General features: G+C 36.0%; 1 protein-coding gene across 8 annotated transcripts in view; it reads right to left on the bottom strand.

Annotated features, from left to right (window-relative positions):
* USP9X (ubiquitin specific peptidase 9 X-linked) overlaps nucleotides 1-15,009 on the bottom strand; it is a 143,286-nt gene that overhangs the window by 65,198 nt on the left and 63,079 nt on the right. For all 8 annotated transcript variants that reach the window (XM_004467327.5, XM_058292216.2, XM_058292218.2 and 5 more), the window contains 6 exons: nucleotides 13,391-13,609; nucleotides 5,126-5,241; nucleotides 4,675-4,926; nucleotides 4,459-4,597; nucleotides 2,645-2,797; nucleotides 1,654-1,758 (listed from right to left, as the gene is read on the bottom strand). In XM_004467327.5, coding sequence (XP_004467384.1) covers nucleotides 1,654-1,758; nucleotides 2,645-2,797; nucleotides 4,459-4,597; nucleotides 4,675-4,926; nucleotides 5,126-5,241; nucleotides 13,391-13,609 — 984 coding nt within the window. The remainder of the gene's footprint in view (nucleotides 1-1,653; nucleotides 1,759-2,644; nucleotides 2,798-4,458; nucleotides 4,598-4,674; nucleotides 4,927-5,125; nucleotides 5,242-13,390; nucleotides 13,610-15,009) is intronic.

The raw sequence follows: 15,009 nt of genomic DNA, 5'->3' as shown, positions 1-15,009 counted from the left end.
AAAACAGCATAACTGAGAACAGAATTATTCAAGTGACATCTGAGAGATAACTTAATAGTACTCACAGGCCAGAAAAATTGCAGGGAAAAAGACAGACCTCTATTTACAGTTAGGTACTTTAGGGACCAAGGTTTCTCAACCTCAGAACTACTGACATACTGGGCTGGAAAATTCTTTGTTGTGGGGTCTGTCTTGTGCATCATAGGATGTTTAGCAGTATCCCTGGGCTCTACCCACTAAACGCCAGTAGCAGAACCCCCCTCCCCACCCCAGCTATAATCCCAAATATCTTGGCAGGCAAAATTGCCCCTGGATGAGAACCACACTGCCTTAGATTCAGTCTGTTACTTGTGATTTTAAAATTGTATTAAAAGCTGGCAGAAACAACATTATGATATAGAAAGATTTTCATAATAAATGTAAAAGAGCAGGTAACAGAGCAGTATATATTACACATTTGAAAACAAAAACCACACAAACCACACAGACACATACACACACAGAAAAGGTCTGGACAAAATCTAAGTTAATAACCAAGAAAAAATAAAATTATCTCTAACATACACAGAAATAATGAAACAATACTGTTTTGATTTAGAAGGAGTTAGAATACTCACTTTAAAATTCTGACATAATTATAGAGACGGAACCAGATTAGCAGTTATGTACGGAAGGAGGAGAGATCAAGGGGTGACTAGTAAGGTGTAGGGTTTTTTTGTGTGTGTGTTTTTGTTGTTTGCTGTTGTTGTTTTGAGTAATGAAAATTCTCTAATACTGAGTGAAGAGATGAATACAATTATACCAAATGCCATTGACTGTACATTTTAGATAAAGTTTATGGTTTATAAACAACAACAAAAAACTAGGGTGGGATGGGAGAAAAATATACGACAAGTTAAGATATAGACTATCGTTACCAGTAATATTTTAATGCTGCTTTCATAATTTGTAACAAGTATATTACAACAATGTAAGATACTGGTGGTGGGGTGATGTATGGGAGCCCTATATGTTATGCATGTTTGTTTTTTAAGGTCACAACTTTTACTATATACTCATTGTTTATATATGTTCATATATGAATGGTATACTTAAGTAAAACTTTTTAAGAAAGGAGGTGAAAAAACTCTTACAAACCCAACTCTTAACAATTGGAGAGTACTATACAACATGGTGCACAATGGCACCAATGCAAATATGACTGTAGTGGTTCCTGGGCTACCTTACGAATTAAATTTCCATTAAGTAATGTTTTGCCTATGCATAATGTTTTGACAGAACACCAAGCTATTTCAATGTTTCGGTTGTATCCTCTTTTGCTATCTATCACCTCTTACTTTTCATATTGCAAACCATCATCTTCCCTGTAGGCTTACACTTCACTTGAACCTGTAACAAAAATAAGAGCCAGGGGAATAAATCTAAACTAATAACCTGAGTGAAAAAGTGAGAGATTTTTTATGAGGGCTATTATTATTATTATAATAAAACCATCATCAAGTTCTCACTGGAAAAGAAAACAATGGCCAATTTCATGACACCAGAGATTGCTTAATGAGATTTCTACTTGAGTATTTGTTGGCTAGAAGCAGCTCACAGATCTAATTGTGTTTAAAATAAAATGATAATAATTTATACTATGTTAACCATTACCTTAAAACAATCAAAAAGATGATCAAGTTGTTCAGGAGAAAAATCCCATGCCAACTTTGCCAGTAGATCATGTACATTCTTCACAATGGCTTCATGTTTCCCTGCCTATTGAGAAAACAAAACCAAGAAAATCCTGGCATATTAGAATTTATGTAACAGACAAATGGTGTATACTGCTTACTGACAATAAAACAATCCCATCTACTTAACTAAATATGGAACCTAAGAAAATTTCTAATATTCTAAATGCTTTAGGATTGCCACCTAAAACCTGGCAAATCAAATGATATAAACAATAACTGTGTACTTTATGAATTAATTTGAACCTTACAATTTATTGAATTTAATGTGCCAATTCTACTATTGCAAGTAGGAGAAAAATTAGGCACACTAATGACATTGTTTCAAAACTGGAACCTGAAGCGTTCAGAGGCAAAACTGATTATTTTCTTCGTTTCTATAGACTATAAAAACAAAGCTTTGTAATATAGAACTCAACAATACTTCTCAAATGATCAATGGTTGGAAACCTGCCATTAAGTTAATCAAAGGAATTAGATGATTTCTAGCTCTAAAACCAAGAAGGTTATTTATTCTTCTAAATAGTTACAAATCCTTTGGAGTAATAATTACCGGAATTTATAAATAATCTGGTGATTTAACTCTCCTGACATTGGAGTATTTTTCCTATTAAGTATAGGAGGAAACCAATTATAAATGTCTTGTACTCTTTGAATAGGACATTCCTTTATTATTTCACTTGTCTGCCCCTTATTTAAAACTACCAAATAGAGTAGATGATGGAACACTTTTATTTTAAAAATATTACTGGCTATTTCATAGATTCTTGGCAGGATTTCTGTAAATAATTATTTAAATTTAGTAGAAGTTATATAATACAAGCCTGCATCCATTTCAAAACTCTCATGTCTCTCTAATTTTAAGTACCTCTCTCTCTCTCTAAAAAAAGCTGCCAAACTAATTTCCTTACCTGTGCTGCCCAGATATTATCAAGATCCTGTAAGGTCAGAGCTTTCTCTTTGATGACAAACCGAAGAATCTTCTCTAGCTTTTCTACATACTGTGGTTGATGAAGACTGTCTCGCAAGACGATGGATAAGATATTGTTCTGCTGTATCCATTCCTAAATATAATTTAAAAACTTGTTTCAAAGCAGAGACCAAAAAGCAGCAGCTTTTAAAAATATATATAAAATACTTTTGAACATTAATGGGAAGTCAAACACACTCACAAAATATCACTAATGTAATAATATGCTTATGTCATTTTAAAACAAATTTTATGAAAACGTTATAATAATTTCATAGAACTTATTATATAGAAATGCTCCCATGAATTGGAAAAACTGAAATCCTTAACATGTTCTACTCCAATTTAATCAGAAAAAGACTATTTAAGTGTAGTCATCAGCACAGTTATGGTAGGGTGGGAACAAGACCAATTTTTTTAAGGATCTTTAAGATTCTTTCTACTAGAGTTCTGTCACAGAATTGCTTTGATTTTGGGTGAAAAGGCACCCTCTTTAAATTTTTCATTTTATTTACTGACTGATTACCATGTGCCAGACACTATTAGATCTTTAGTCTCTGAAATAATCCTACTGAGGGAGATATTACCCTATTACAGAAAGGCTTGAAAGAGTTGGAACTGGGATGTGAATCAAATCTGTAGGCTTTTAAAATCTGTGTTTTTATAATACTATGGTATGTTGTTTGACTGGTATTTATTAATATCTACACCAAAAAAAAAAAGTTCTAACTCATGATACAAAAAGGAAACAATCCACACAGTATGCAAATTGAGAATAAAAAGTATGCCAAACCAAATATACTAGACAATTACATTTCTCAACTGGTGAAGGACCAATTTCTTATGTCTTATCTGTGGCAGGGAGAGATGTTTCTAAAATACTATAAAAATACTGTGGCAATGTCAAGTTCCTACAAAAGTTTCTCAACATTTCATGTCATTTTCTGTACTTATCTAGGACTGGTAATAGTTCAAGGACCAACATCAGTCCTGACACCACACTTTGAGTAGCTCTGTGCTCCACTTGCCACAATGTGCAAACAAATGACATGCATGAAACCAAATGCCTACCACCTGACCCAAAAACACTGTTCCAATGTCCAAGCATCCTCTACATACCTTTTATCATTTTCTAATCATTGTCTCCCCTATTAAACTGAGGGCTCCTTGTGGGCAGGGACAGTTATTCTACAGATGTCTCTCGAGTAGTGGCACATAGTATACACTCAAAAAATATTGGTTGGATAACTTTTAAGTGGCATATCTATTCATTTTAAAGCTACAATATATACAAACATCTGTGGCAAATGAAAATTTCTAAACTTTCATTGTCAAGTGTTATAAGTGCTTTAAAATGGAAGTTTTAAAAATCATGATAAAACATTAATCAATGTAGAACTTATCCCATTAGTCTGTTATAAAATGAAAATAAATCACTTTATTCATTATATATCAGATACTATCCCATCCATTCCCAAGATTACCTCTAGTATTCCATTTCAACCAACACTCCACAAGCTAGTAATTACTTCAGAACATTCAACAGCAAGTTTACCAAAGACATGCTAGATTACCCACATCACTACAAAATAATTAATAAACTATGTTACTGTTAGAAAAAGTTCCCAGGATTAAATGGTCGTAAATTAAAAACCCCTTCCAATTTGAAGGTTTACTTAGTTATTTTAACTGAAGTTATTCTAATTTGTGCCTTAAGTAGATTCTGACTCATTAAAGAAGAATTAAAAGACTTACTGCCATTCGCTCAGCTGTAAGCCACTCTTCCTCCTCTGGGTTACCATGCCGATGGGTATAATATGATACACTAGATATCACCTTATTAACTTCATTCAGTGCATTCATCTTTCCATTGAAAGAAGAAATTTGCAATAATCTGTAAGAGAAATTTGCTGTTAAGTATGATTCTTAAAAATTAACATAAAATTATTTCAAAAGGTTTAAGTATCTTACCTAAGTATCATTTTTAACCTAAATATTTCTAAATTTTTTACAGTTTCTTCTTGTCCTGGAACCCTTGAAGCTAAATTCTTTAAAGACTTAATAATCATTGAAAGGGCATCATTTTTGGCTTCATTCTTTGCTTCCTTTTTTAGTTCTTCATCAGTTAAGTTTTCTAAAAACTGTGGAACCATTTCTATTACTGGAAGAAAGTACTTTTTCACTGTATGAAGAGTGAGAAACTCATAGCATTGTCCAAATGGTCTGAAATAAGGAAAACAAAAAACTACTGTTATACTCAATTTCTTTAAATCAACTAGGACTGAACTCTCATACTACTTATACTACTTCCAAATTACCAGTTTAAGAGGAAACCACACTTGAAAATGATATTCTACTTTATCAAGCAATAAAATAGCAATTTCTATAATGAACTGAACATAAATATTAAAATACAACTTACTTAATAAGAGCTGCAATTATTTGAACATTTAACGCTGATCCATTAATAAAACGATCATGCAAAATCTGGAACCCATTTAAAGTGCCAAATTTGTTGAGAAGATCCACTAGCCAACCCTGCAACATAGTTAAAGAAAGTTAACTTCCTGCTTTTAGGGAAAAAAGGTATTATCTGAAGTAATTTTTCAATGGAAATACACCAAAAGTAAATTCCAATAAAACATATTACTATGTCAAAATACTGTATTTTGTTTGTAAGAATCCATCTGTGAGACAGAAGTAGCATGCACAGATAAGATCACTGGCACAGCTTTTATTTGTTCAGACCAATAAAACTGGTGAACAGAAAATAGGAGCCATGCATAATAAAAATATCTTCTAATTATCTGAAAATATCTTGTATTTAAACCATTTTAAGGGGGTAAAAACACTATTCAAAAACACAAAGATACTTGGTAATCTAAGGTAATGAATTTTAAATCTACTTTTTGTAATAGTTGTAAATAACTGAAATTTCTGTATAAATAATCTTAAAGAAGCCGAGTCAATTGTCAATTAAAAACTAATGTCTGGTATTAACAGCTGTTGCTCCTAAACAGAAGATGCTGGATGATGCTTTTGCTGACTCAGGTGGATGCAACCAGTTCTCCCTCTTACAAATACTACCATGCTATAGTATGGGTTATGTTTTAACCATTTCCCTAAGAAAGAGTAGTAACTCAAAAGTATGATGCAAGAGGACAGGCACTGGTTGTATAATGATGAGGCATGTCTCCATAAAGAACTTAAAATGAATTGAAAGGTTATATGAATAGAAAAAGCAAATATCTAAGAATTACGATATCCAAAGACGCCCTTTTCTACCATGACTTCTTCTAAGAAGCCTGGTTTTAAAACTACTGCAGGAAAAATGGAGGTGGGGTGCGGGGTATAATTTCTCTTCTAAGCCTTAAGCAAAAATAATTGTGTATAGCTATTTTTTGAAAAGATGTCTAGACCAAATGGAAAAATGCTAACTAAAAGGTAGCTAGTTTAGAGAAAATATATGATAGGTTAATGGTAGTTCTGACAAGATTTTGAGAATCTAAATTAAATTTTCTAACTCAACTATGAAATTTCTATGAGTTCATGATAGTACTTTCCTATCTTCTCTGATTTTAAAAGTCTAATTAAAAATTAATAAAATATCTGAGCGCTTAATTCACCAAGTTCCTTTTCACATCCCCTGAGCAATCCAAACAAGGTAAACACTCATTATGTAATTTATTTTTATTACTTCAGTATTGGAATGAGATTGATATACTCAACAGTTATGTATAACATATATACAAATAGTATGTGTGCACAAAATAAAGAATTAATCTAAAGTCAATTACTTCCAATGTTTTCAGCTGCAATGTTTAAGTAATTAGGAATACTCAAGAATAATCTGTATTAAGGTTAAGAATTCAAATTGAGCTGCAGTTACAGGATACCTTCAGTAGCACAAGAGCCTCCCTTATCTGGCTCTCAATTGTTAAGAACAGTAGGGGTAGACTGGTTACCCCAGATAGAAAACTTCAAAATAATTACATATCCTAGAATTTGTCATATTCCTTAAAAGTAGGTTTACCTGTACTATTGTTACCAGTTCCTTTTTTTTCCTTTTCAAAGATAGCATAGGATGAATTTCACTCGAGTTCCCTTGTCTTAATATCATTTTCATAATATTTTAAATGTTTAACTACTTTTCATTTTAACATCTTCAAACATCTTGAGGGGGGAGAGATACATTTACCATAGGTAACTAAATACTCTCAAGGACAGTCCTGAATAGCTTTATTAAGTTTTGTCACAGATCACATGGCGGGGGGGGGGGGGGGAGGCTCGGTTGGGGTGTGAAGAAGGAAGTAAAGGCAGAATGGCAGACCTACCAATAACTCTAAGGGATTAGAAGTTATTAAGGCTCAAAAATATTCCTAGTAAAACAAGACTTTTAAGCTCTGTAACTCAGAATTTCTCAAGGGTAAACAAACTTGCTACAAACATAGTACCTATAAAGTTATTTATAGTTTAGAAAGTTTATCATCATATAACTTAAAAAATCTGAATTTTGTGACCACCACACCTTCAGAGAACAGGAGAGAAAATAGATATATTGGGCCCACCTCATTCAAGATTGTGGAGATGCTTCAGGGATCCATGCCCCATAGAAGCTTTGAACAACCAGCAAAAACTAGCAGAAACAACATCTTTCTGAAAGCTCCAGAAAAGAGTTAAAGTACTGAAGTAATGAGGGAGCAATGAAGAAAAAAGGTAACTTAAAAGCAGTAGCGGGAAGCAGACTTGGCCCAGTGGTTAGGGCATCCATCTACCACATGGGAGGTCCAAGGTTCAAACTCCTGGCCTCCTTGACCCGTGTGGAGCTGGCCCATGCGCAGTGCTGATGCGCACAAGGAGTGTTGTGCCATGCAGGGGTGTCCCCCGCATAGGGGAGTCCCACACACAAGGAGTGTGCTCCGTAAGGAGCACCGCCCAGCGCTCAAGAAAGTGCAGCCTGCCCAGGAATGGTGCCACACACACGGAGAGGTGACACAACAAGATGACGTAACAAAAAGAAACAGATTCCGTGCCACTGACAACAACAGAAGTGGACAAAGACGACGACGCAGCAAACAGACACAGAGAACAGACAACTGGGGTGGGGGTGGGGGAGGGGAAGGGGAGAGAAATAAAATATCTTAGGGAAAAAAAAAGTATCTATCTCACATATGTTAAAAAAAAAAAAAAAGACAAATATATGGAGAAAAAATAGTCTTGGAGTCAGTTTGACCTCAATTTGAATCTGATCGCATCCTTTAAAAGCAATAGCATCTCATGGTACCCTAGGTGGCCCATTCCCCCACCCCTCACCATGTAGATCTGTGGTCCCATTCCAGAAGGAGCAGAGTTACCCTCATGCACATACTGGGGACATGAATATCTGGCCCAATCTGGCTGGCGGTGGCCTGACAGATTCATCCCACAACTTGCCCTGCATGTAGAAGAAACAGCTCAGGAAATTCTCCTACAGAACACTGTGGAAGAGCAGCCAAGTGGATTCCTGGGACAAGGGATTGCTTACTGAAGGACAAGTAGTGCAGTGCCTGGATCATGAGGAAACTGTTCCCTAGGCAGGAGGGGACATTTAGTACCATGTAAACAGGGAAATTTGTAGGACTGCTCACATGTCCCAAGACAAAACACGTAAACCGAGAGGATCAGGGAGGCAACTAGTCTCATATCACCCGTCGTATGGATAAACCCTAAGGGAGAGTACTAGCACAGGTTAAACTGCTAGGATTGGGAAAAGTGTTTTCTTTTGTTCCTTGCTTTTGTTTTAGCTCCTGGCAATCCAGGAAGGCCCTGTCATAATACTAGCTGGATATCAGTCATCTTAGAATCTAAGTTCCAGCGATAACACATTAAAACATCAAAATGTAAAGGTTTTGGGAAACGGACTTGGCCCAGCAGTTAGGGCGTCCGTCTACCACATGGGAGGTCCAAGGATCAAATCCCGGGCCTCCTTGACCCGTGTGGAGCTGGCCCACCGCAATGCTGATGCGCACAAGGAATGCCATGCCATACAGGGGTGTCCCCAAGCAGGGGACCCCACGCGCAAGAAGTGCGCCCCATAAGGAGAGCCACCCAACACGAAAGAAAGTACGGCTTGCCCAGGAATGGCGCCGCACACGGAGAGTTGACACAAGATGACACAACAAAAAGAAACACAGATTCCTGGTGCCGCTGACAACAGAAGCGGACAAAGAAACAGGACGCAGCAAATAGACATGTAGACACAGAGAACAGATAACCGGGTTGGGGGGAAGAGAGAGACATAAATAAATAAATATTTCCAAAAAAAAAATGTAAAGGTTTCAACAAAAGCTATAAAACATACAAAGAAACAGGAAGTGATGGCCCAGGCAAAGAAGAAGATTAAAGCATTAGGTATCACTAATGATGAGGTTCAAACCTGGGACATATGATTCAAAGACTTTAAAAATATGGTCCTGGGGGAAGGGCTATGGCTCAATCGATTGGGCTCCCGTCACCCATATGGGAGACTCTGGGTTTGCATCCCAGGGCCTCCTTATGAAAGCAAGCTGGCCCACGCCCACGGAGAGCTGGCATAGCAAGATGATGCAACACAGGGAGAAAAGCAGACACAGAAGAACACGCAGCAAATGGACACAGAGAGCAGACAGCAAACAAGCAGCAAGGGGGAAATGGATGGATAAATTAATTAGAAATTAAAAAATTATATATATATGGTCCTGGGAAGCAAATGTGGCTCAAGGGATTGGGCTCCCATCTACCACATGGGAGATCCAGGGTTTGATTCCCAGGGCCTTCTGCTGAAGGCAAGCGGGCCTGCACGGAGAGCTGACCCACATGGAATGCTGGTGCAGCAAGATGATGCAACAAAAAGAAACAGGAGTGACAATAAGAAATGAAGCAGACCAGGGAGCTGAGGTGATGCAAGAGACTGAGCACCTCTCTACCACTCTGGAAGGTCCCAGGATGGGTTCCCAGTGCTGCGGAAAGAGAAGACAAGCAGACACAGACTCAGCAAATGGACAGAGAGACCGGCCATTGGGGGGGAGGGGGACAGGGACGGGGACAAATAATTTTTTTTTAAAGTCCTAAATATGCTCAAAGAGTGAAAGGGAAAAATGGACAAAGAACCCAACGAAATCAGGAAAATGACAGATGAACACAAAGAGAGCATCAACAAAGAGATGGAAATTATGAAAAGGAACCAAGCAGAGCTGAAGACACAGTAACAGATATTTTAAATTCCCTAGAGGTATTCAAGAGCAGGTTTGGAGCTGGTAAAAGAGAAAAGCAGTAAGCCTGAAGATAAGACAAATGCATAGAGCCTAAAGAATTTGTAGGACACCATCAAGTAAACCAATGTACACACTGTGGGAGTCCCAGAAAGAAAAGAAATAATGGCTGAATCCCTCGCCTCCCCAAATTTAACAAAAGGCACAAATACACACATCCAAGATGCTGAATAAACTCCAAACACAGGATAAGTCAAAACAGACCCACGCCACAGTATGTTAGAATCAAAGTACTAAAGGTCAAAGATTGAGAGACTTCTGAAAGCCACAAGAGAAAAGCAACATATCCTATAGAATGAAGCTTCAATAAGATTAAATGCCAGTTTCTCATTGGAAACCATGGAGGAAAGAATACAGTAGGAGGACAGATTTAAAGTGTTAAAGCAAAACATTGCTAACCAAGAATTTTGTATCTGGCAAAACTGTCTTTCAAAAATGAGGGAGAAATTGAGATATACCTAGATAAACAAAAGCTGAGGAAATTTATCACCGCTAGACCAATGCTAGAAGAAATGCAAGAGTTCTGCAAGTTGAAAGGAAAGGACACTAAACAATAGACTGAAGTCACATGAATAAAAAAAAAAATCAATCTTCAGTGAGGGAAATGACATGGATAAATATAAATGCCAATACTACTGTATTTTTCATTTGCAACTATACTTTTTACTCCCTACAGGATCTAAAAGGGAAATGTATAAAATGTAATGAGAAATCAGTGGTTTTGGACTCAATGTATAAACATGTAATTGGAGACAAGAACTAATAAAGATGGGGAGATAGAGGGGTATAAGGAATATAGTTTTTGTATATGATTGAACTTAAGTTGGTATCAAAGTAAATGAGACTGTTGTAGATTTAGGACGTGAAATTTAAGCCCCATGGTAACTGTAAGGAAAATCGGAGAATATGCAAACTCAGAGACAGAAAGTAGAATACAGGTGGCCAGGGTTTGGGGTATGGAGAATTAGTGCAAAATGAGTATACAGTTTCTGTTTGGGGAGATGGGAAAAAGTTTGAGTAATGGAAGGTTGTGAGGGTACCACAATATTGTGAATGTGATTAATTCCACTGAATGGTATGCTTGGGAGTGGTTGAGATGGTAAAGGTTATGCTCCCACATTTTTCAAAAAAAGAAAACAACTAAGGAGATAAGGACAAATAAATACAAGACATAACCCTGGATGGGATCTAGGAAGGAAGGAGAAAAGCTGTAAGGGACATTATTAGGACATATGAAAAAGTTGGAATATTGACTGTAAGCTCTGTATCAATATTAAATTTCTTCAATTTGATAATTGCACTTAAGGTGGTTACATAAGTGAATATCCTTGCTCTTAGGAAATGTGCATAACAGTATTAAGTATTCAAGCAGCATGATATGTATACAACCTACACTTGTGTCAGATAAAATGTTAAAGCTGGCACATCTGGTTACTGTTAGCATAAGGCTGTGTCAGAGTTTTCTGTATGGGATAGGGAATTCTCTGTATGGGGTTTGTACAAGTTTTGTAACTGTCCTTTTAGGTTTGAAAGTATTTCAAAATAAAAAGTTTATATATATCATTTACGTGTCCCTTAGTTTCTTTATTATATTGTGGTATGTGCATCCATCTACGGACATGGTTGAAAATTCTGCCCAATATATCTTTTAATCAATTTTTCTTTTTCATGCTTGTATAAAATCTGCTAGAAATATGATAAAATATCTACTTTCACTCAGTTCAGTAGGAAGTAAATGGTCAACTCCATGGAATATTCTTCTCCTTAATTCACAACCCTAACTTAGGCTTTATTTGAAAATTGTACTTGACAAAGGCTTTGAAAGGTTATGTACTACCCTCACAGTTACCATATTTAGTAAAGTTCAATAACAAGAATAACTAGGCTTCAAAGCAAGATATAAAAGTAACCTATAAGTTTGTATTTAGTCACCTTAAATCAAATTGTTCTCTCTGAGTCTTCTTAAGTTTAAGGATATTATTACTAACCCATAGACCAAAAACTAGAAAAAAAAAAAGAAATACAGGGATGGACACAATGAAGAGTGCCATTATCCAGATAGTAATTCAAGCAAAAAGTTGTCATCTAGTGGCAACAACATGTATCATGGAAGACAGCTGAAAATCTCAGCTCTAAGGGTTCAGTACACTTTGATGATTTGAGCTTTTTAACAGGATGAAATGAGTTTTTCCCCACCTGGCTTCTTCCTTTTAATTAAGACCTACAATATTAAAAACATCTCCATAAATTCTAAAATTAAAAAACTATAAATTGTTCATTATTTAATATTTATTAAAACTAGTACAGTTTGGGAATATATTTTTTAATGTGCATACTTTGATATAGAGGATTTACATTACACAACTTTTATATTTAGAAATATTTTAGTGAGATTTGAAAGTTTTACTATTTTGTGCTCATAATTTCTGTAATTTCACTTTTATGGCATATTAGGAATTTATATGATACAGCTGATTATGATGGAGTCAAAATCTTAGAAATGTCTGAAATGACCATGATCTTAAAATCATCTGAGTCCTGGTTCAAAGATATAATCTCATCCTCTACTGTTTTATCAAAGGAAAAATATGGTCTATTTCATACCAGCCCAAATAGTTCAAAAGAGAGCAGGAAAAAGACAAAGGGGACGAAGTATACATGAAAAACATTAAAAAAAGATAAGCACTAAACAGGCAGGCCATGGCTATAGAAAGGGCTTCCAGTTTTGTGTATTTTCATTTATAATCTCAAAGTCAGCTTGACTGTCAGGCTTTAAATATTTAATCAAAGAAAAACTTAAAAGGAATAGAAACAGAAGATAGGACATAGCTTCAGTACAAAATAAAGAATCTGAAAAACAAAATAATGCAGAGTCCCTTTAAGAGTAACATGAAACAATTCTTCAGCACATTAATGGGATATTCAGGTCATTTAAAGTTCTGTGGCAGGGAAGTGGATGTGGCTCAACTGATAAGAGCATCCACCTACCACATGGCAAGTCCAGGGTCAAACCCAGGACCTCCTGACCTGTGCAGTGAGCTGGTCCACATGTAGTGCTGATGCATGCAAGGAGTGCTGTGCCATGCACGGGTGTCCCCCACGTAGGGAGCCCCACGCACAAGGGGTGTACCCCATAAGGAGAGCCGCCCCACTGCTCAGGAGTGGCACTGCACACACGGAGAACTGACACAGCAAGATGACGCAACAGGAAGAGACACAGATTCCTGGTGCCACTGACAAAAATCCAAGCGGACACAGAAGAATACACATATAGCAAATAGAGCAGACAATAGAGGCGAAGGGGAGAGAAATAAATAAAAATAAGTCTTCAAAAAAAATAATAAATTTCTGTGGCAAAAACAATTACATTTACTTTTGAAAATAACAAACCAACACACTTTTGGTGATCGAGGGTCTGGAGAACGAGCAAAGAGTTCATCTTCAGGCAACTGAACACTTGAGGACACCGATTCGCATGGACGTGTACCATTGTAGATATGGAATTTGCAATGAGGATTTAAGGCCATGGAGAGAAGTTCTAAAAGTGGAAACCAGTCTTGGGACAACTTGGCCACACATAGCTCCACCAGGCGATGAGTATTATTAATAATACACCTCTGTTATATAAGAGAAAAAAGGTGATTTATAAGATGAGAACATTGTAATTTCAAACAAATAGCTTCTAATGCTGTTATTAATGATCTCTCCATTTTTCTATAACTATTATTTGAATTATATTTAATTTCACTAAGATCAAGCTGATATATCAAAAAAGACATGTTACTGTCCCATAACATCTACATCCTTTCTCAGCTTGAAGTAGTTAGAGTGCACATCATCCCAAATCCCTCAAGATTAAGGAATGAACAAAAATAGAGGGGGAGTATAAGCACTGACTAAAGCAGATTTACTGTTATTGTAGTTATTCTTTTGTTAACTGAGTAACTTGCAACAATATAAAAGGTAAATTTTTACATGAAAAAAATAGTTAGCATTTATTTCACTTCATGATTCATATAGCACCATTTGTTATGGCTTATAAAATGTACCAGACACCATAAATTGTCTATTAATCCTGTTCTATGTTCATGGACAAGATACAAATTACCATTTACTTTCTCTGAAATCTGTATATTAGAGGCAGCAGTTCTAAAATCTAATTAGTAGGTCAATTACACAACATAAGGTAGATCTAATATCTAAGCCTCAATGCCAAAGTCTAACACCATTTTGAAACTTTCCATTCCCAAACTTAAACGAGTTCCATATTGAATCAAAAGATATTGGGATTTTTATGCCACTTGGTTAATAGTTCAACTGAGCACACATCTTTACAATTTATGACCATTTCTAAGTCATAAACAAGGAACAGAGACTTGAGTAATTACTATATTTAATCAAAGAGGCATACTTCTTAAGATCTCTGGGTGCATCTGCTAATCAACAGACTTGTAAACTGCTGTTTTCCTACTGAAGGTATTTCTAGAGAGGATTTGTTTTTACTACTGCCAGTCACTTGGGGACACTACCAATTTGAGACTGTTTTAAAAAGTTCTCTGAGAATTTTTACGCATCACAACTCTAATTTGAATTCGGACTACAAAACTGCCTGAACACTGGCTTGTGGTTTAAATTTTCAGATTTTATTTTTCTATCTCCAAGGCTGAGAAATGCATGCCTCTTTGCTGTCCCTTTCTGCATGGTGAGTTCATTTCTCATTTACTTTACACTGATTCTTTGGTGTCCCAGATATGTATTAAATTTCCTTTCTTGAATGATTTTCTTCCAACACTGATAGCATCATATATCTGATGAATTATGGTGACTTGCCTAAGGCCACAGGGTACTTGAAAACCCAAGAGACAGATTAAACACAAGTTTTCCAATTCTAAATTTCATGGTCATTCTATATGCCCATGCTGCCCTCAAGTAAGGCCATGCTTTCTTAAAGAAAAAGACAATGTTCATTTTTAGACCCTCTGATTCAATTATTAGACCAAATATACACATTATATAT

The sequence above is a fragment of the Dasypus novemcinctus genome, chromosome X (assembly GCF_030445035.2).
Source record: "Dasypus novemcinctus isolate mDasNov1 chromosome X, mDasNov1.1.hap2, whole genome shotgun sequence".
NCBI lineage: Eukaryota > Metazoa > Chordata > Mammalia > Cingulata > Dasypodidae > Dasypus > Dasypus novemcinctus.
This window is presented reverse-complemented; position numbering and strand designations above follow the sequence as displayed.